Source organism: Pristiophorus japonicus, chromosome 7 (genome assembly GCF_044704955.1).
Source record: "Pristiophorus japonicus isolate sPriJap1 chromosome 7, sPriJap1.hap1, whole genome shotgun sequence".
Taxonomy (NCBI): domain Eukaryota; kingdom Metazoa; phylum Chordata; class Chondrichthyes; family Pristiophoridae; genus Pristiophorus; species Pristiophorus japonicus.
Window position 1 is genome coordinate 247,481,213 of NC_091983.1, and position 23,641 is coordinate 247,504,853.

General features: G+C 48.6%; 1 protein-coding gene across 2 annotated transcripts in view; it reads right to left on the reverse strand.

The window, feature by feature from the left end:
- The window catches only part of abcc10 (ATP-binding cassette, sub-family C (CFTR/MRP), member 10), a 136,531-nt gene that overhangs the window by 53,232 nt on the left and 59,658 nt on the right, over window positions 1-23,641 (reverse strand). For both annotated transcript variants that reach the window (XM_070885877.1, XM_070885876.1), the window contains exons 10-12: window positions 19,039-19,210; window positions 7,840-8,183; window positions 4,439-4,608 (exon numbers count right to left, since the gene is read on the reverse strand). In XM_070885877.1, coding sequence (XP_070741978.1) covers window positions 4,439-4,608; window positions 7,840-8,183; window positions 19,039-19,210 — 686 coding nt within the window. The remainder of the gene's footprint in view (window positions 1-4,438; window positions 4,609-7,839; window positions 8,184-19,038; window positions 19,211-23,641) is intronic.

Below are 23,641 nucleotides of genomic sequence, written 5' to 3' on the forward strand. Positions count from 1 at the left end.
CCACCCTTCCCTCAAAACCCCCAAAACATTACAAGAAGAAGAAATGAACATTTTACAGAACAAATGACCATTTCAGAAAGAATGACAAGGAAACAGTTAAGTAATGATAAGAAGTGAACATTTAACTTTATGCTGGGTTGGGTAAAATTTAGTTATTTTTAAATGTAACCCAATAACATTGCAGATTCTAGTTACTATTTAGATCATTAAATAATACATAAATATAAATTTCAACTACTCTCGCAGCTGCCAGTAGGCTGTTCCACTGTTTGCAGCACTGGTCTGGTGTGCGCGTTTCATTGGAGGCCGATGTGACGACGTCGGCTATTTTGGACCAATTCCTGCGATATGCACGGGGTGGAGGTTTCCCCTGCCCACCCCGTGTCACATCCTCCCACCTGGAGCTGACAGCATTTACGAGGGCCTCATTTGCCTCTTCGCTGAAGGGTTTGGCCCTTCTCTTTCCTGCACCTCCCTCCATTCTTTAAATTTGTCTGTAATTTGGATAAGACTTTCTGACCTGCTTCCTTTCTCCTCTCTCTCTCTCTCTCTCCCCCCCAGACCTACCCAGAGCTTCTGAGCATGTGTGAAGACCTTTGACCTCTTAAAACACGGGAAGAAGCATCAACCTGAAAAAGAAAATCAACCTGCACATACGCAGTAATGCGTTGCTAGGGAAGCTTTTTTTTCCCCCATTCACTTATGTTTTCTTTGGGCGATCAGGAGATCGCCGAGAAATGACATCGCCCATTTGACATCGCTGGGCTAAGGCCGAGTGGAAAATCACAAAAAGAAATGGGCCTTGAGCTGCCGATCAGCACGGGCAATAGGTCCCGCATCGCTGGAACAAGGCCCATTTTTTCGGCCTTAGCCTGAAAGTGGAAAGTCTAACCCCTTAACTTTGTACTCAAATCCTCTTGTTAAAAAAAGGCCAACATACCATTTGCTTTATTAATTGCTTGCTGTACCTGCATGTTAACTTTCAGTGATTCGTGTACAAGGACACCCAGGTCCCTCTGAACACCCAACATTTCCCAATCTCTCACCATTTAAAAAATACTCTGCTTTTCTATTTGTTCTACCAAAGTGGATAACTTCACATTTCTCATTTGCCATGTTCTTGCCCACTCACTTAGCCTGTCTATATCCCCTTGCATCTTCCTCAACTTACATTCCCGCCTAGCTTTGTATCATCACCAAACTTGGATATATTACACTTAGTCCCCTCATCCAAATCATTGATATAGATTGTGAATAGCTGAGGCCCAAGCACTATCCTTGTGGTACCCCACTAGTTACAGTCTGCCAACCCCAAAATGACCCGTTTATTCCTACTCTGTTTTCTGTCCGTTAACCAATCGTCAATCCATTCATATTACCCCCAATCCCATGAGACCTCATTTTGTTTAATAACCTCTTGTGTGGCACCTTATCGAATGCCTTCTGAAAATCCAAATACACCACATCCACTGGTTCCCCCTTATCTATTCTGCTGGTTCCAACCTCAAAAAACAGATGTGTCTAACATGATTTGCCTTTCATTAATCTGTGTTGACTCTACCCAATCATATTATTATTTTCTAAGTGCCCTTTTACTACGTCCTTAATAATAGATTCTATCAAATACCCTACGACTGATGTCAGGCTAACTAGTGTGTAGTTCCCCGTTTTCTCTCTCCCTACTTTCTTAAATAGTGGTTACATTTGCTACCTTCCAATCTGTGGGAACCAGTCCAGAATCTATGGAATTTTGGAAGAAGACTACCAATGCATCCACTATCTCAATAGCCACCTCTTTCAAAACCCTAGGCTGTAGGCAGTCAGGTCCGGGGGATTTATCGGCTTTCAGTCCCATTCATTTCTCCAGGACCATTTTGTTTTTAGTAATACCTGTTATAATTTCTTTCAGTTCCTCATTCTCGCTAGACCCTTACTTCTTAACTATTTTGGCAAGTTTTTTTGAGGACAGATAAACTAGCCGTGTATATACTGGAATATAGAAGGTTAAGGGGTGATTTTATTGAGGTTTTTTGAATTTTGAAAGGAACCGATAGGGTAGACAGAGAGAACTTCTTCCGCTGGTTTACAACAGCGACTACACTCCAAAAGTACTTAATTTGCTGTACGGCACTTTGAGATGCCCAGTGGTCGTGAAAGTTGCTATATAAATCCAAGTCTTTCTTCACAGTCAGACAGTGGTTTTCTGGCTCGGGGAGGGAGTGGTGTTTGAGATACAGACAGACAGTTATGTTCTGGCTTAGCAGAGGGAGTGGTGTGTGGGATACAGTCAGACAATGGTGTTCTGGCTCAGGAGAGGGAGTGGTGTGTGGAATACAGTCAGACAGTGGTGTTCTGGCTCAGGGGAGGGAGTGGTGTGTGGGATACAGTCAGACAGTGGTATTCTGGCTCAGGGGAGGGAGTGGTGTGTGGGATACAGTCAGACAGTGGTGTTCTGGCTCAGGGGAGGGAGTGGTGTGTGGGATACAGTCAGACAGTGGTGTTCTGGCTCAGGTGAGGGAGTGGTGTGTGGGACACAGTCAGACAGTGGTGTTCTGGCTCAGGGGAGGGAGTGGTGTGTGGGATACAGTCAGACAGTAGTGTTCTGGCTCAGGGGAGGGAGTGGTATTTGGGATACAGTCAGACAGTGGTGTTCTGGCTCAGGGGAGGGAGTGGTGTGTGGGATACAGTCAGACAGCATTGTTGTAGCTCAGGGGAGGGAGTGGTGTGCGGGATACAGTCAGACAGTGGTGTTCTGGCTCAGGGGAGCGAGTGGTGTGTGGGATACAGTCAGACAGTAGTGTCCTGGCTCAGGGGAGGGAGTGGTTTGTGGGATACTGTCAGACAGTGGTGTTCTGGCTCAGGGGAGGGAGTCGTGTGTGGGATACAGTCAGATAGTGGTGTTCTGGCTCAGGGGAGGGAGTGGAGTGTGGGATACAGTCAGACAGTAGTGTCCTGGCTCAGGGGAGGGAGTGGTGTGTGGGATACAGTCAGACAGTGGTGTTCTGGCTCAGGGGAGGGAGTCGTGTGTGGGATACAGTCAGACAGTGGTGTTCTGGCTCAGGAGAGGGAGTGGTGTGTGGGATACAGTCAGACAGTGGTGTTCTGGCTCAGGGAAGGGAGTGGTGTGTGGGATACAGTCAGACAGTAGTGTTCTGGCTCAGGGGAGGGAGTGGTGTGTGGGATACAGTCAGACAGTGGTGTTCTGGCTCAGGGGAGGGAGTGGTGTGTGGGACACAGTCAGACAGTGGTGTTCTGGCTCAGGGGAGGGAGTGGTGTGTGGGATACAGTCAGACAGTGGTGTTCTGGCTCAGGGGAGGGAGTGGTGTGTGGGATACAGTCAGACAGTGGTGTTCTGGCTCAGGGGAGGGAGTGGTGTGTGGGATACAGTCAGACAGTGGTGTTCTGGCTCAGGGGAGGGAGTGGTGTTTGGGATACAGTCAGACAGTAGTGTTCTGGCTCAGGGGAGGGAGTGGTGTTTGGGATACAGTCAGACAGTGGTGTTCTGGCTCAGGGGAGGGAGTGGTGTGTGGGATACAGTCAGACAGTGGTGTTCTGGCTCAGGGGAGGGAGTGGTGTGTGGGATACAGTCAGACAGTGGTGTTCTGGCTCAGGGGAGGGAGTGGTGTTTGGGATACAGTCAGACAGTAGTGTTCTGGCTCAGGGGAGGGAGTGGTGTGTGGGATACAGTCAGACAGTGGTGTTCTGGCTCAGGGGAGGGAGTGGTGTGTGGGATACAGTCAGACAGTGGTGTTCTGGCTCAGGGGAGGGAGTGGTGTGTGGGATACAGTCAGACAGTGGTGTTCTGGCTCAGGGGAGCGAGTGGTGTGTGGGATACAGTCAGACAGTGGTGTTCTGGCTCAGGGGAGGGAGTGGTGTGTGGGACATAGGAACAGGAGCAGGCCAAGCTCGAGGGTTAATTATTGTGTTGCTCCGAGATATTATCGGTCCGATCAAGAGGACAAAATGTGAAATAAAAACTAATAAAATTATGACATCACAAGGATGTAGGGCAGTGATTGGTTCTTCGAGATTAATTGAATCACTGGACAGGGAATGAATCTTAAAGACAGCTAATAACTGATTTAATTTGCTCGGTTGCTGATTGTCTAATTTTAACTTAATTGATAATGTATGGTATATATTATTTAATTTTGTTTAATTAGAATTAATCTATTATACTGATTTTACTGTTGTACACTCCTTATTGTATTATTTACAATGTAATTTGAATGTTGTTGTATTTTGACTGCTGCAGCCGGCCCGAGCCTTTAACCTGATTTTACACTTCCTTCTCACGCTTTTTCTCTCTGTCCCTCACTGGTCAATAGCTAACATGTTGTAAAATTGTTGTGAAGTGCTTTGGGACGTTTTACTCCGTTAAAGGCGCTATATAAATAAAAGTTATTAAGAGTTGAGGGCGTAAAACATTCCAACTCACCAGGATTCCCACGCTTCAGGCTGTGCTCAATGACAGCAATAACAGAAATGGAGGTTACCACGGTAACACCAATCATCTGTAGCCTGATATCGAGCCACGAAACAGCAGTATTAGCAGCATAAAAACAGCGCTGGTTCAGCTCAAGGCGACGACTATTCTCCTCCTCAAACCTGAACGCACCAAAAGCACAATTAGCAAAGACCAAACCAACTGATTCGACACGTTATAAAGGAAGAAACTAGATTAAAATGAGTCAAGTCATACTGCTAGCAACCCGTCAACAATATTGGAGTGATGAGTTAAATATTGAAAGAGGCCTTCAGGAATATAAAGCCTGCCCTGGGGATGGTTTGATGGGACAGTGGAGACCAGGGTGGTTAAACGCAATTTACGTGGTGGGCCTGATCCATTATCCTGGCACTTGGCATGGGCCCATTCAGCAATAGTTATTTGGACACACTGGGGTAGAATTTGGGCGTAAAACAAGCTCAACATATACCAATTTCTGGGCAGGAAATGCTGGGTCCCATCTCTCTGACACCTCCTCCTACCTCCCCCTGGACTATGACCCCACGACTGAACATCAAGCCATCATTTCCCAGACTGTCACTGACATCTCCTCTGGAGAGCTTCCCTCCACAGCCACCAACCTCATAGCTCCCCAACCCCGCACAGCCCAGTTCTACCTCCTTCCCAAGATCCACAAACAGGACTGCCCCGGTAGACCCATCGTTTCAGCCTGTTCTTGCCCCACAGATTTCCTCCTATCTCGACTCTATTTTTTCTCCCCTTGTCCACTCTCTTCCCACCTACATTTGCGACTCCCCCGCCACTCTCCGTCACTTTAACAGTGTCCAGTTTCCCGGCCCCAACCGTCTCCTTTTCACCATGGACGTCCAATCCCTCTACACTCCCATCCCCCACCAGGATGGCCTGAGGACGCTCTGCTTCTTCCTCGAGCAGAAGCCCAACCAGTCCCCATCCACTACCACCTCCTCCGCCTGGCTGAACTTGTTCACATTGAACAACTTCTACTTTAACTCCACTCACTTTCTCCAAATTAAAGGTGTTGCTAGGGGAACCCGCATGGGTCCGAGCTATGCCTGCCTTTTCATGGGATATGTGGAACATTCTTTGTTCCAGTCCCTCACCTCTTTTTCCGGTACATTGATGACTGTATCGGTGCCGTTTCCTGCTCTCCCCCTGAATTTGAAAATTTCACTTTGCATCCAATTTCCACCCATCCCTCATCCTCACGTGGTCCATCGTCAACTCTTCCCTCCCCTTCCTCGACTTCTCCTTCTCCATCCCTGGGGATAGGCTTTCTACCAGTGTCCACTATAAGCCCACTGACTCCCACAGCTACCTGCACTACACTTCCTCCCACCCCACATCCTGAAAGGACTCCATTCCATTCTCCCAGTTTCTCTGTCTCCATCGCATCTGCTCTGATGACGCCACCTTTCACACTAGTGCCTCTGATATGTCTTCCTTTTTCCTCAACTGAAGATTCCCCTCCGCCGTGGTCAACATGGCCCTCGACCATGTCTGTTCTATTTCCTGCACCTCTGCTCTAACCCCTTCCCCTCCCTCTCAGAACCACGACAGGGTTCCCCTTATTCTCACCTTTCACCCCACCAGCCTCCACATTCAACGGATCATGCTCCGCCATTTCCGCCACCTCCAGTGTGATCCCACCACCAATCACATCTTCCCCTCCCAGCATTCCGAAGGGACCGCTTCCTCCGTGACACCCTGATCCATTCCGCAGTCGCCCCCAGCACCCCCTCCCCTTCTCACGGCACTTTCCCGTGCAAGCACAGGAGATGCAACACCTGCCCTTTTACCTCCTCTCTTCCCACTATCCAGGGCCCCAAATACTCCTTCCAGGTGAAACAGCGATTTACTTCTACTTCTTGCAATTTAGTATACTGTATTCACTGTTCACGATGTGGTCTCCTCTACATTGGGGAGACCAAGCGTAGATTGAGTGACCGCTTTGCGGAACACCTCCGTTCAGTCCGTAAGTGTGACCCCGAGCTTCCAGTCGCCTGTCATTTTAATTCTCCACTCCACTCCCACTCCGACCTCGGTCTGCTACACTGTTCCAATGAAGCTCAACGCAAGCTCGGAACAGCACCTCATCATTCGTTTAGGCACTTTACAGCCTTCTGGACTCAACATCGAGTTCAACAATTTCAGAGCGTAACCACTGCCAATCTTTAACTCCCTTCCCCAACCCTCGCCCGCCCCCTCAGAGCCTGTTTCTTTCTTTTTTTCTCCTTGTCTCTAATGGCAGCTGGTCATTATCCCACCATTCACACCCCATCTTAACTCATGTTTTTCTAACTCCTGGCATTACCATTTGAATTTGGGCCAATACCCCTTTTGTGTCTCTAATCTCTCCTGCCTTCCAACCGATCACAGATCTTCCCTTTTGTTCTTTCTTCCTCTCCCCTTTCAGCGCTTTTAAGAATCTGTTCTTTTCGAACATTCCAGCTCGGACGAAGGGTCATCGACCCAAAACATTAACTCTGCTTCCTCACCACAGATGCTGCCTGACCCGCTGAGATTTCCAGCATTTTCTGTTTTTATTCCAGATTCCAGCATCCGCAGTATTTTTCTTTTGTATCCGTGCTCTACCTGCCCTGGGAGTGTTTGATGGGACAGTGTAGAGGGAGCTTTACTCTATGTAACCTGTGCTATACCTGCTCTGGGAGTGTTTGATGGGACAGTGTAGAGGGAGCTTTACTCTGTATCTAACTCGTGCTGTACCTGTCCTGGGAGTGTTTGATGGGACAGTGTAGAGGGAGCTTTACTCTGTATCTAACCCCCTGTACCTGCCCTGGGAGTGTTTGATGGGACAGTGTAGCGGGAGCTTTACTCTGTATCTAACCCCCTGTACCTGCCCTGGGAGTGTTTGATGGGACAGTGTAGAGGGAGCTTTACTCTGTATCTAACCCGTGCTGTACCTGCCCTGGGAGTGTTTGATGGGACAGTGTAGAGGGAGCTTTACTCTGTATCTAACCCGTGCTGTACCTGCCCTGGGAGTGTTTGATGGGACAGTGTAGAGGGAGCTTTACTCTGTATCTAACCCCCTGTACCTGTCCTGGGAATGTTTGATAAGGCAGTGTAGAGGGAGTTATATTCTATACCTAACCCATCTTGCACCTGACCTGGAAGTGTCGGATTCTGAAAGTGAATTTGCGACATTATTAATCCAAAATTCATTGATCAAAAGTTTAAAAATGTTCAGGCTGGGTGGGAAAGAAAATGATTTGGATTTCTAGAGAGTAAGAATAATGACACTTTTTGGGAAATATCACTTGTGAGCGTAGGCTTTCTCGGGTCTACTTTGGAAAATTCTGCCACATTGTCTCATTGTTACACAAACAGCTCACCTGGGAACTGCTCGCAACGCCCTGATGGTGGTGAGGCCAGAGAGTGTCTCGGAGAACTGTGTATAGATTGGTGAGAGCGTGATGGCGGTGAAGCGCTTGAGCTCCCTGGAGGTGAAGCGATAGTAGCGCTGCATGTAGTAGTAGAGGATAGCCAATGGCATCAGAACCAGCATGATCCACGGCAGACTGTAGCTAATCATCAGCACCGTCCCCAGCAGACCGTAGAAGCTCGCCAGAAATATATTGAGGATGAAGGGAAGTGTGTCGTCCACACTGTAGAGATCGGACGAGAAGCGGTTCACAATGCGTCCAATGGGAGTCATGTCAAAGAACGTCGTTGTTGCCTAAAAATAAAATGAAATACAATGAAGACTGTCATTTTCTCCCTCCAATATCATTCCCTGATGCCTGACACTGAATTGGGTAAACTATTCTATCATGGAGTGCATCACCGTCAACTCCCAAACTGCTCCCATCTACACGTGTAGTGTGTTTTCTAGAAGGGCGTTACTAGACAGCAATCAGAAACAGGCTTTTCCCCTCTATATATCACCGCTGCAGCACAGTTTAAATGACTCCGCACCTTACAGAATTTGAACCTGCAATTCAATGGTCTAATGGGAGGGGGAAACTTAAAATAATCCCTGTCACGAGAGAAAAAGTACAAGGCAAACTAATGGGACTAAAGGTGGACAGTCCCCTGAACCCAATGGCCTGCATCCTAGGGTCTTAAGAGAAGTGGCTGCAGAGATAGTGGATGCATTGGTTGTAATCTACCAAAATTTCCTGGATTCTGGAGAGGTTCCAGCAGATTGGAAAACCTCAAATGTAACGCCCCTATTTGAGCGTGGAAGCAAGTCTTCCTCGATTCCGAGGGATTGCCTATGAATTAAAAAAATGGGAGACAGAAAGCGGGAAACTATAGACCAGTTAGCCTAACATGTGTCATTGGGAAAATGCTGGAGTCCATTATTAAGGAGATAGTCACAGGACCTTTCGAAAATCATAATACAGTTGAGCAGAGCCAGCATGATTTTATGAAAGAGAAATCATGTTTAACAAATTTGCTGCCGTTCTTTGAGGATGTAATGAGCAGGGTGGATAAGGGGGAACCAGTGGATTTGGATTTCCAGAAGGCATTCGATAAGGTGCCACATAAAAGGTTACTACACAAGATAAGAGCTCACAGGGTTGGGCGTAATATATTAGCAGAAAGTAGAAAGTGAATTTGGAAGACAGAGGAAACAAGTGCTGGAAAATAGACAACAAGGGAGTTTGGCACCACTAAATGGTACATACGTCAATGCAAGGAGTATAGGGAATAAGGCAGATGAGCTGAGAGCACAGATAGACACTTGGCAGTACGATATTATCGCCATTACTGAGACATGGCTGAAAGGTGGACAGGTATGGCAGCTCATTCCTGGTTACAGGGTTTTCAGACGGGATAGAGAGGGGGGGGAGGGGGTCACAGTATTGATTAAAGAAACAATTACAGCTGTGAGAAGGGATATGTTAAAGGGGTCATCAAACAAGGCCATATGGGTTGAATTGAAGAACAGAAAAGGGGTGATCACACTGCTGGGAGTGTACTATAGACCCCCAGTCAGAGGGAGATAGAACAACAAATTGCTACAAAGTGCAAAAACTATAGAGCTGTAATAGTGAGGGATTTCAACGACCCTAATATTAACTGGTAAAAAAAAGTAGTGCGAATGGTACAGAGGGAGCGGAATTCCTAAAATACATTCAGGAGAACTTCTGTAGCCAGTATGTAACAAGCCCAACAAGGGAGGGGGCAGTTCTGGACTTTGTTTTGGGGAATTAAGCTGGGTAGGTGGAAGAGGTATCAGTGGGAGAACATTTTGGTGCTAGTGATCATAATCCTGTTAGATTTAGGGAGCAGCGTGGAGGCCCCGACCTGTGAGAAACCATCAGCGGCAGGTCGGGGCCATAAAAGGAGTGGCGTGCGGCCCAGGGAGCAGCGTGGAGGCATGCCACTACAAGGTACAGTGCGAGCTGGTGCAGGAGGGCGACAGCAGCGAAAAGTGACATCAGCAAAGGCCAAGTCAGTGATTGGAGCGTGGGCGGATACAGCAGAAGCGGCGACAGACTGTGGAGGGATGTGATGGGGGCGCAGGGGAGGCGGGAGTTCAGGGCCAGGGACCCAGGGACAGCACAGGCCAGCCCACACTGCGATATGTGTGCGCACTAGGTCCGTGCAGCAGGGCAGGTCTCCAGTTGTCTTGGGTAATCCTTGCCACTGGACCAAGACCTAGCTCTGTCAAGCCCATGTGGTGTCTGGTGTGCAACGGCCACCACACGTTAAAAAAAATCCCACACAGGCATCTTCCACCCTTCAGGATGTAGTTCGGGTTCTTCATTTGAAACACCTGTGAACTCATCCTATTTTTGGGGGTGTGGAAGCAAGTCATCCTCGTTTTGAGGGACTGCCTATATGATGATGATCTTAGATTTCGGGTAGTTATGGAAAAGGACAAAGGTGGACCAGGAAAAAAAGTTCTCAATTGGGGTAAAACCAATTTTGCTGAGCTGAGATGGGACTTTGCCAAAGTGGACTGGAAACGGCTATTTGATGGTAAATCAGTGTTCGAGCAGTGAGAGGCATTCAAGGAGGAGATCCTGAGGGTACAGAGCAGATATGTTCCCTTAAAGAAAAAGGGTGGGACTAACTAATCTAGAGCCCCCTGGATGTCAAGGGACATACAGGGTGAGATAAAGCAAAAAAAGGAAGCTTAAGAATGATACCGAGAGCTCAATACGGCAGAAACTCTAGAGGTGTATAAGAAGTGCAGGGGTGCAATTAAAAAAGATATCAGGAAAGCAAAGAGAGAGCATGAAAGAATGTTGGCAAGTAAAATCAGGGAAAACAAAAGGTGTTTTATAAATACATTAAGAGCAAGAGGATAACTAGAGAAAGAGTGGGGCCCATTAGAGACCATAAAGGAAATCTGTGCGTGGAGGCAGAACATGTGGGTATGATTCTTCATGAATAATTTTCACAAAAGAGAGGGGCTATGCAGACTTTGCAATGAGGGAGGAGGAGAGTGAAATATTAGACGAAATACACAGCGAAAGAGGAAGTATTAAGGTGCTTAGCAGCTTTGAAAGTGGATAAAACCAGGCCCGGATGGAATGTATCCCATTAAAAGAAGCAAAAGAGGAAATGGCAGAGGCTCTGACCATCATTTTCCAGTCCTCTCTAGCGACAGGTGTGGTGCCAGAGGACTGAAGAACTGCAAATGTTGTACAAAAGGGAGAAAGGGATACACCGAGTAATTACAGGCCAGTCAGCCGAACCTCAGTGGTGGGGAAATTATTGGAAAAAATCCTGAGAGACAGGATAAATTTTGATTTGGAAAGACATGGATTAATCAAGGACAGTCAGCATGAATTTGTTATGGGAAGGTCGTATCTAACTAACTTGATTGAATTTTTTGAGGAGGTAACCAGGAGAGTCGATGAGGACAGTGTGTATGATGTAGTGCATGTGGATTTTAGCAAAGCTTTTCGATAAGGTCCCACATTGCAGACTGGTCACGAAAGTAAAAGCCCATGGGATCCAGGGCAAAGTGGCAAGTTGGATCCAAAATTAGCTCAGAGGCAGGAAGCAAAGGGTAATGGTTGATGGTGTTTTTGTGACTGGAAGGCTGTACCCAGTGGGGTTCCGCAGGGCTCAGTGCTGGGTCCAGTGCCTTTTGTGGTATATTTCAATAGCTTGGACTTGAAAATGTTAGGGGTATGATAAGAAGTTTGCAGATGACATTAAAAATAGGTTGTGTGGTTGAAAATGAAGAAGAAAGCTACGGATCGCAGGAAGATATCAATGAACTGGTCAGGTGGGCAGAACAGTGGCAAATGGAATTCAATCCGGATAAGTGTGAGGTAATGCATTTGGGGAGGTCTAACAAAGCAAAGGAATACACGTTAAATGGTAGGACACTGAAACGTGTAGAGGAACAATGAGACCTTGGAGTGCAGGTCCACAGATCCCTGAAGGTAGCTGGCCAGGGAGATAATATGGTTAAGATGACATATGTAATACTTGCCTTTATTAGTCGAGGCATGGAATACAAGAGCAAGGAGGTTATGCTTCAACTGTTTAAAACACTGGTTAGGCCGCAGCTGGAGTATTGCGTGCCGTTCTGGTCACATTACATTGCATTGGAAAGGGTGCAGAGGAGATTTACAAGAATGTTGCCTGGACTGGAGAACTGTGGCTATGAGGAAAGATTGGAGATGCTGGGTCTGTTTTCTTTGGAACAGAGGAGGCGGAGGGGAGATCTGATTGAGGTGTATAAAATTATGAGGGGCCTGGATAGAGTGGATAGGAAGGACCTGTTTCTCTTGGCAGAGGGGTCAACAACCAGGGGACATAGATTTAAAGTAATTGGGGGGGTGATTAAGAATAGATATGAGGGGAAATGTCTTCACCCAGAGGGTGGTAGGGGTCTGGAACTCACTGCCTGAAAGGGTGCTGGGACAGCAACCCTCACCATATTTAAAAAATACTTGATGTGTACTTAAAGAGCTGCAACCTACAGGGCTACGGACCAAGAGCTAGAAAGTGCGATCAGGCTGGATAGCTCTTGGTCGGCCGGCGCGGACAAATGGATCGAAATGGCCTCCTTCCGTGCTGTAAATTTCTATGATTCTATGATTACCATGATAGAGGATTGCCTAACTAACAGAAAACAAAAAGTCGGGATAAATGGGTCATTTTTAGTTTGGCAAACTGTAATTAGTGGGGTGCCACAGGGATCAGTGTTGGGGCCTCAACTATTTACAATCTATATTAACGACTTGGATGAAGGATCCGAGTATAATGTAGCCAAGTTTGCTGATGATACAAAAAAGTTCTGAGGAGGACGCAAAGAATCTGTAAAGGGATATAGACAGGCTAAGTGAGTGGGCAAAAATTAGGCAGATGGAGCATAATGTGGGGAAATGTGAGGTTATCCACTTTAGTAGGAAAAATAAAAAAGCAAATGATGACTTAAATGGGGAGAGATTACAAAATGCTGCAGTACAGAGGGATCTGGGAGTCCTTGTGCATGATACACAAAAAGTTACATGAAGAGAAAAAGATTAGTGAAGACAAACGTAAGTCCCTTGCAGTCAGAATCAGGTGAATTTATAATGGGGAACAAAGAAACGGCAGACCAATTGAATACTTTGGTTCTGTCTTCATGAAGGAAGTCACAAATAACCTTCCGGAAATACTAGGAGACCAAGGGTCCAGCGAGAAGGAGGCACTGAAGGAAATCCTTAATAGTCAGGAAAGTGTGCTAGGAAAATTGATGGGATTGAAGACCGATAAATCCCCAGGGCCTGATATTCTGCATCCCAGAGTACTTAAGGAAATGGCCCTAGAAATAGTGGATGCATTGGTGATCATTTTCCAACAGTCTATTGACTCTGGATCAGTGCCTATGGAGTGGAGGGTAGCTAATGTAACACCACTTTTTTAAAAAGTAGGGAGAGAGAAAACAGGTAATTATAGGCCGGTTAGCCTGACATCAGTAGTGGGGAAAATGTTGGAATCAATTATTAAAGATGAAAACGCAGCGCATTTGGAAAGCAGTGACAGGATCGGTCCAAGTCAGCATGGATTTATGAAAAGGAAATTATACTTGACAAATCTTGTAGAATTTTTTGAGGATGTAACGGGAGAACGAGTGGATGTGGTGTATTTGGACTTTCAAAAGGCTTTTGACAAGGTCCCACACAAGAGATTGGTGTGCAAAATTAAAGCACATGGTATTGGGGGTAATGTACTGACGTGGATAGAGAATTGGTTGGCAGACAGGAAGCAGAGAGTTGGGATAAACGGGTCCTTTTCAGAATGGCAGGCAGTGACTAGTGGAGTGCCGCAGGGCTCAGTGCTGGGACCCCAGCTCTTTACAACATACATCAACGATTTAGATGAAGGAATTGAGTGTGATATCTCCAAGTTTGCAGATGACACTAAGTTGGGTGGCGGCGTGAGTTGTGAGGAGGATAAAGAGGCTGCAGGGTGACTTGGACAAGTTAGGTGAGTGGGCAAATGCATGGCAGATGCAGTATAATGTGGATAAATGTGAGGTTATCCACTTTGGCGGCAAAAACATGAAAGCAGAATATTATCTGAACGGCGTCAGATTAGGAAAAGGGGAGGTGCAACGAGACCTGGGTGTCATGGTTCATCAGTCATTGAAAGGTGGCATGTAGGTACAGCAGGTGGTGAAGGCGGCAAATGGTATGTTGGCCTTCATAGCGAGGGGATTTGAGTATAGGAGCAGGGAGCTCTTACTGCAGTTGTACAGGGCCTTGGTGAGGCCTCACCTGGAATATTGCGTTCAGTTTTGGTCTCCTAATCTGAGGAAGGACGTTCTTGCTATTGAGGGAGTGCAGCGAAAGTTCACCAGACTGATTCCCGGGATGGCAGGACTGACATATGAGGAGAGACTGGATCGACTGCACCTGTATTATACACTGGAGTTTAGAAGGATGAGAGGGGATCTCATAGAAACATATAAGATTCTGACGGGACTGGGCAGGTTAGATGCAGGAAGAATGTTCCCGATGTTGGGGAAGTCCAGAACCAGGGGATATAGTCTAAGGATAAGGGGTAGGCCATTTAGAACCGAGATGAGAAGGAACTTCTTCACCCAGAGAGTGGTGAACCTGTGGAATTCTTTACCGCAGAGAGTTGTTGATGCTAGTTCGGTAGATATATTCAAGAGGGAGTTAGATATGGCCCATATGTCTAAAGGGATCAAAGGGTATGGAAAACATAGAAAATAGGTGCAGGAGTAGGCCATTCGGCCCTTCGAGCCTGCACCGCCATTCAATAAGATCATGGCTGATCACTCCTTCAGTATCCCTTTCCTGCTTTCTCTCCATACCCCTTGATCCCTTTAGCCGTAAGGGCCATATCTAACTCCCTCTTGAATATATCCAATGAACTGGCATCAACAACTCTCTGCGGTAGGGAATTCCACAGGTTAACAACTCTGAGTGAAGAAGTTTCTCCTCATCTCAGTCCTAAATGGCCTACCCCTTATCCTTAGACTGTGACCCCTGGTTCTGGACTTCCCCAACATCGGGACCATTCTTCCTGCATCAAACCTGTCCAGTCCAGTCAGAAGCTTATACGTTTCTATGAGATCCCCTCTCATCCTTCTAAATTCCAGTGAATAAAGGCCCAATTGATCCAGTCTCTCCTCATAGGACAGTCCAGCCATCCCTGGAATCAGTCTGGTGAACCTTTGCTGCACTCCCTCAATAGCAAGAACGTCCTTCCTCGGATTAGGAGACCAAAACTGAACACAATATTCCAGGTGAGGCCTCACTAAGGCCCTGCACAACTGCAGTAAGACCTCCCTGCTCCTATACTCAGATTCCGTACCCATGAAGGTCAACATACCATTTGCCTTCTTCACCGCCTGCTGTACCTGCATGCCCATTTTCAATGACTGATGAACCATGACACCCATGTCTCGTTGCACCTCCCATTTTCCTAATCTGCCACCATTCAGATAATATTCTGCCTTCGTGTTTTTGCCCCCAAAATGGATAACCTCACATTTATCCACATTATACTGCATCTGCCATGTATTTTTCCACTCACCTAACCTGTTCAAGTCACCCTGCAGCCTCTTGGCGTCCTCCTCGCAGCTCACCCAGTTTAGTGTCATCCGCAAACTTGGAGATATTACACTCAATTCCTTCATCTAAATCGTTAATGTATATTGTAAAGAGCTGGGGTCCCAGCACTGAGCCCTGCGGCACTCCACTAGTCACTGCCTGCCATTCTGAAAAGGACCCGTTTATCCCGACTCTCTGCTTCCTGTCTGCCAACCAGTTCTCTATCCACGTCAGTACATTACCCCCAATACCATGCGCTTTGATTTTCCACACCAATCTCTTGTGCGGGACGTTGTCAAAAGCTTTTTGAAAGTCCAAATACACCACATCCACTGGTTCTCCCTTGTCCACTCTGCTAGTTACATCCTCATAAAATTCCAAAAGATTCGTCAAGCATGATTTCCCTTTCATAAATCCATGCTGACTTGGACCGATCCTGTCACTGCTTTCCAAATGCGTTGCTATTTCATCCTTAATGATTGATTCCAACATTTTCCCCACGACTGATGTCAGGCTAACCGGTCTATAATTACCTATTTTCTCTCTCCCTCCTTTTTTAAAAAGTGGTGTCACATTAGCCACCCTTCAGTCCATAGGAACTGATCCAGAGTCGATAGACTGTTGGAAAATGATCACCAATGCATCCACTATTTCTAGGGCCACTTCCTTAATTACGCTGGGATGCAGATTATCAGACCCCAGGGATTTATCGGCCTTCAATCCCATCAATTTCCCTAACACAATTTCCCACCTAATAAGGATATCCTTCAGTTCCTCCTTGTCACTAGACCCACTGTCCCCTAGTACATTCGGAAGGTTATTTGTGTCTTCCCTCATGAAGACAGAACCAAAGTATTTGTTCAATTGGTCTGCCATTTCTTTGTTCCCCATTAAAAATTGACCTGAATTCGACTGCAAGGGACCTACGTTTGTCTTCACTAATCTTTTTCTCTTCACATATTTATAGAAGCTTTTGCAGTCAGTTTTTATGTTCCCTGCAAGCTTCCTCTCGTACTCTATTTTCCCCCTCTTAATTAAATCCTTAGTCCTCCTCTGCCGAATTCTAAACCAGTCCTCAGGTTTGCTGCTTTTTCTCGCCAATTTATATGCCTCTTCCTTGGATTTAACACTATCCTTAATTTCCCTTGTTAGCCATGGTTGAGCCACCTTCCCAGACAGGGATGTACAATTGCTGAAGTTCATCCATGTGATCTTTAAATGTTTGCCATTGCCTATCCACCATCAACCCTTTAAGTATCCTTTGCCAGTCTATTCTCGCCAATTCACGCCTCATACCGTCGAAGTTACCTTTCCTTAAGTTCAGGACCTTAGTTTCCGAATTAACTCTGTCACTCTCCAGCTTAATAAAGAATTCTACCATATTATGGTCACTCTTCCCCAAGGGGCCTCACACAACAAGATTGCTAATTAGTCCCTTCTCATTACACATCACCCAGTCTAGGATGGCCAGCTCTCTAGTTGTCTCCTCGACATATTGGTCTAGAAAACCATCCCGAATACACTCCAGGAAATCCTCCTCCACCGCATTGCTACCAGTTTGGTTAGCCCAATCTATATGTAGATTAAAGTCATCCATGATAACTGCTGTACCTTTATTGCACACATCCCTTATTTCTTGTTTGATGCTGTCCCCAACCTCACTACGACTGTTTGGTGGTCTGTACACAAGTCCCACTAGCGTTTTCTGCCCTTTGGTATTCCGCAGCTCCACCCATACAGATTTCACATCATCCAAGCTAATGTCCTTCCTTACTATTGCATTAATTGCCTCTTTAACCAGCAATGCCACCACGCCTCCTTTTCCTCTCTGCCTATCCTTCCTAAATGTTGAATACCCCTGAATGTTGAGTTCCCAGATGGAGAGAAAGCAGGAAAGGGGTACTGAGGTGAATGATCAGCCATGATCTTATTGAATGGCGGTGCAGGCTCGACGGGCCGAATGGCCTACTCCTGCACCTATTTTCTATGTTTCTATGTTAGCAGGAAGATACAACATATAATTGGGAAGGCAAAGAGAATGTTGGCCTTTATTGTAAGGGGAATGGAGTATAAAAGCAGAGAAGTCCTGCTATAACTGTACAGAGTATTGGTGAGACCACACCTAGAGTATAAGAACATAAGAACATAAGAAATAGGAACAGGAATAGGCCATACGGCCCCTCGAGCCTGCTCCGCCATTCAATAAGGTCATGGCTGATCTGATTATGGACTCAGCTCCACTTCCCCGCCCGTTCTCCATAACCCCTTATCCCCTTCTCGTTTAAGAAACTGTCTATTTCTGTCTTAAATTTATTCAATGTCCCGGCTTCCAAAGCTCTCTGAGGCAGCGAATTCCACAGATTTACTATCCTCAGAGAAGAAATTTCTCTCATCTCTGTTTTAAATGGGCGGCCCCTTATTCTAAGATCATGCCCTCTAGTTCTCATCTCCCCCATCAGTGGAAACATCCTGTCTGCATCCACCTTATCAAACTCCCTCATAATCCTATATGTTTCGATAAGATCACCTCTCATTCTTCTGAATTCCAATGAGTAGAGGCCCAACCTACTCAACCTTTCCTCATAAGTCAACCCCCTCATCCCCGGAATCAGCCTAGTGATGCGTATAGTTTTAGTTTTCTTATTTAAGGAGGGACGTGAAGGGGTTGCCTTGTGAAGAAAGGTTGAGCAGGTTGGGCCTATACTCATTGGAGTTTAGAAAACTGAGAGGTGATCTTATTGAAACATATAAGATACTCAGCGGGCTCGACTGGGTAGATGCAGAGAGGATGTTTCCATTCATGGGGAATCTAGAACTAGGGGGCATCATTTCAGAATAAGGGGCCGCCCATTTAAAATGGAAATGAGGAATTTCTTCTCTCAGAGGGTTGTGAATCTTTGGAATTCTCTACCCGAGAGCTGTGGAGACTGGGTCATTGAATATATTTAGGGTGGAGATAGACAGATTTTTGAATGATAAGGGAGTCAAGGGTTATGGGGAGAGGGCAGGAAAATGGAATTGAGGCTAAGATCAGATCAGCCATGATCTTACTGAATGGCAGAGCAGGCTCGAGGGTCCAACTGGCCTACTCCTGCTCCTATTTCTTATGTTTTTATGATTCACTGCACTGCCCCATGCACCCCACTTGTGCATTGATTTTACATTTTCTTCTTATGGGGCATTCTGGCCTATTTCTCATTTCATTATTTCTATTTTATTGCCTTCTGTTCTGTTCTTCCATCTACCCTGATGCCTGCAGCAGAAAGGGTCAGCATATGGCCTGTGGAATGAGCCAGCAGGGTAAGCCAGAGAGTGCCCAGCCAGGAGAATGCCTGCGTTGGATCTCCCAGCTGCTGGGGACATTAAAGACCCTGCACTCAATTACTCGCAGATCAGGAAGTGACTGGAGTAGGATTCAACCCTGGGACCATTGTCGGCCCCACTCATGTATGGTGAAGTGAAAAGTTTAAAGATATACAAACATATTCATATGTATTTAGAAAACTTTGACAGGTCTAGAACCCAAGGACAGAAGGAAATGCCACTGACCTTTATCACCCGAAGTAAAAGTTTGTTGTGAATAATCACTGCGGCACGAATTGCTCCAAAGGCAAAGAGAAAAGATCGAGCTGCGGTGAATACACTGTTTGCCACGCCAATGCAGCCGTAGATGGTGAGGAAGAACTTGGGACCTGACGGAAAGTTTCCTTTGGAGTGGGATCTGTCAATATAGAGCGACATGCATTAGACAGCAGGGTAACTTCCACAGAAAGCCTTCCATTTCATTGGCGACTTAACAACTCCCACACACCAGCCCCCTGCCGCACACATGTCTTTATTTATTTGTTCACAGGATGTGGGCGTCGCTGGCAAGGCCAGCATTTATTGCCCATCCCCAACATACAATCAGTGATTAGCCATCGCACAACTGCTGTCACATGGGCAAGGATACATTACTCAACCTCCTCTCACATCAACCATTAACAGTTCACTGCCAAGCCCAGCAAGCAGCCTTTCCCCCGTATCAACCCTCACACTGAGGGACACACTCCCCCCGTATCAACCCTCACACTGAGGGACATACTCCCCCCGTATCAACCCTCACACTGAGGGACATACTCCCCCCGTATCAACCCTCACACTGAGGGACATACTCCCCCCGTTTCAACCCTCACACTGAGGGACATACTCCCCCCGTATCAACCCTCACACTGAGGGACACACTCCCCCCGTATCAACCCTCACACTGAGGGACACACTCCCCCCGTATCAACCCTCACACTGAGGGACACACTCCCCCCGTATTAACCCTCACACTGAGGGACACACTCCCCCCGTATCAACCCTCACACTGAGGGACACACTCCCCCCATCCCCCGTATCAACCCTCACACTGAGGGACACACTCCCCCCGTATCAACCCTCACACTGAGGGACACACTCACCCCGTATCAACCCTCACACTGAGGGACATACTCCCCCAGTATTAACCCTCACATACTCCCCCCGTATCAACCCTCACACTGAGGGACACACTCCCCCGTATCAACCCTCACACTGAGGGACATACTCCCCCCGTATCAACCCTCACACTGAGGGACATACTCCCCCCGTATCAACCCTCACACTGAGGGACACACTTCCCCCGTATCAACCCTCACACTGAGGGACATACTCCCCCCGTATCAACCCTCACACTGAGGGACATACTCCCCCCGTATCAACCCTCACACTGAGGGACATACTCGCCCCGTATCAACCCTCACACTGAGGGACACACTCCCCCCCCGTATCAATCCACACACTGAGGGACACACTCCCCGCCGTATCAATCCACACACTGAGGGACACACTCCCCCCCCGTATCAATCCACACACTGAGGGACACACTCCCCCCCCGTATCAATCCACACACTGAGGGACACACTCCCCCCCGTATCAATCCACACACTGAGGGACACACTCCCCCCCGTATCAACCCTCACACTGAGGGACACACTCCCCGCCGTATCAACCCTCACACTGAGGGACACACTCCCCCCCGTATCAACCCTCACACTGAGGGACACACTCCCCGCCGTATCAACCCTCACACTGAGGGACACACTCCCCGCCGTATCAATCCACACGCTGAGGGACACACTCCCCCCCCGTATCAATCCACACACTGAGGGACACACTCCCCCCCGTATCAATCCACACACTGAGGGACACACCCCCCCCCGTATCAATCCACACACTGAGGGACATACTCCCCCCCGTATCAATCCACACACTGAGGGACATACTCCCCCCCGTATCAACCCTCACACTGAGGGACACACTCCCCCCCGTATCAATCCACACACTGAGGGACACACTCCCCCCCGTATCAATCCACACACTGAGGGACACACTCCACCCCCGTATCAATCCACACACTGAGGGACACACTTCCCCCCTCCGTATCAATCCACACACTGAGGGACACACTCCCCACCCCCGTATCAATCCACACACTGAGGGACACACTCCGCCCCCGTATCAATCCACACTGAGGGACATACTCCCCACCCCCGTATCAATCCACACACTGAGGGACACACTCCCCCGCCCCCGTATCAATCCACACACTGAGTGACACACTCCCCACCCCCGTATCAATCCACACACTGAGGGACACACTTCCCCCCTCCGTATCAATCCACACACTGAGGGACACACTCCCCACCCCCGTATCAATCCACACACTGAGGGACACACTCCGCCCCCGTATCAATCCACACTGAGGGACATACTCCCCACCCCCGTATCAATCCACACACTGAGGGACACACTCCCCCCCCGTATCAATCCACACACTGAGGGACATACTCCCCCCCCCCGTATCAATCCACACACTGAGGGACACACTCCCCCGCCCCCGTATCAATCCACACACTGAGGGACACACTCCCCCCCCGTATCAATCCACACCCGTATCAATCCACACACTGAGGGACACACTTCCCCCCCCCCCCCCCCCCCCCCGTATCAATATACACACTGAGGGACACACTCCCCCCCTCCGTATCAATCCACACACTGAGGGACACACTTCCCCCCCCCCCCCGTATCAATATACACACTGAGGGACACACTCCCCCGCCCCCGTATCAATCCACACACTGAGGGACACACTCCCCCCCGTATCAATCCACACCCGTATCAATCCACACAGAGGGACACACTTCCCCCCCCCCCCCCGTATCAATATACACACTGAGGGACACACTCCCCCCCTCCGTATCAATCCACACACTGAGGGACACACTCCCCCCCGTATCAATCCACACCCGTATCAATCCACACAGAGGGACACACTTCCCCCCCCCCCCCCCGTATCAATATACACACTGAGGGACACACTCCCCCCCTCCGTATCAATCCACACACTGAGGGACACACTCCCCCCCCGTATCAATCCACACCCGTATCAATCCACACACTGAGGGACACACTCCCCCCCTCCGTATCAATCCACACACTGAGGGACACACTCCCCCCCCGTATCAATCCACACCCGTATCAATCCACACACTGAGGGACACACTCCCCCCCCCTCCGTATCAATCCACACACTGAGGGACATACTCCCACCCTCCGTATCAATCCACACACTGAGGGACATACTCGCCCCCCGTATCAATCCACACACTGAGGGACACACTCCCCCCCCGTATCAATCCACACACTGAGGGACATACTCCCACCCTCCGTATCAATCCACACACTGAGGGACATACTCGCCCCCCGTATCAATCCACACACTGAGGGACACACTCCCCCCGTATCAATCCACACTGAGGGACACACTCCCCCCGTATCAATCCACACACTGAGGGACACACTCCCCCCCCCCCGTATCAATCCACACACTGAGGGACACACTCCCCCCGTATCAATCCACACTGAGGGACACACTCCCCCCCCCCCGTATCAATCCACACACAGAGGGACACACTCCCCCCCCCCGTATCAATCCACACACAGAGGGACACACTCCCCCCGTATCAATCCACACACTGAGGGACACACTCCCCCCGTATCAATCCACACGCTGAGGGACACACTCCCCCCCGTATCAATCCACACACTGAGGGACACACTCCCCCCCGTATCAATCCACACACTGAGGGACACACTCCCCCCCGTATCAATCCACACACTGAGGGACACACTCCCCCCCGTATCAATCCACACACTGAGGGACACACTCCCCCCGTATCAATCCACACACTGAGGGACACACTCCACCCCCGTATCAATCCACACACTGAGGGACACACTCCCCCCCGTATCAATCCACACGCTGAGGGACACACTCCCCCCGTATCAATCCACACACTGAGGGACACACTCCCCCCCCGTATCAATCCACACACTGAGGGACACACTCCCCCCCGTATCAATCCACACACTGAGGGACACACTTCCCCCCGTATCAATCCACACAGAGGGACACACTCCCCCCCCGTATCAATCCACACACTGAGGGACACACTCCCCCCCGTATCAATCCACACACTGAGGGACACACTCCCCCCCGTATCAATCCACACACTGAGGGACACACTCCCCCCCGTATCAATCCACACACTGAGGGACACACTCCCCCCGTATCAATCCACACACTGAGGGACACACTCCACCCCCGTATCAATCCACACACTGAGGGACACACTCCCCCCCGTATCAATCCACACGCTGAGGGACACACTCCCCCCGTATCAATCCACACACTGAGGGACACACTCCCCCCCCGTATCAATCCACATACTGAGGGACACACTCCCCCCCGTATCAATCCACACACTGAGGGACACACTTCCCCCCGTATCAATCCACACAGAGGGACACACTCCCCCCCCGTATCAATCCACACACTGAGGGACACACTCCCCCCCCCCCGTATCAATCCACACACTGAGGGACACACTCCCCCCCCCCCCGTATCAATCCACACACTGAGGGACACACTCCCCACCCCCGTATCAATCCACACACTGAGGGACACACTCCCTCTGCCCCCCGCCCCCCCCCGTATCAATCCACACACTGAGGGACACACTCCCCCCCCCCCCCCCCCCGTATCAATCCACACACTGAGGGACATACTCGCCCCCCGTATCAA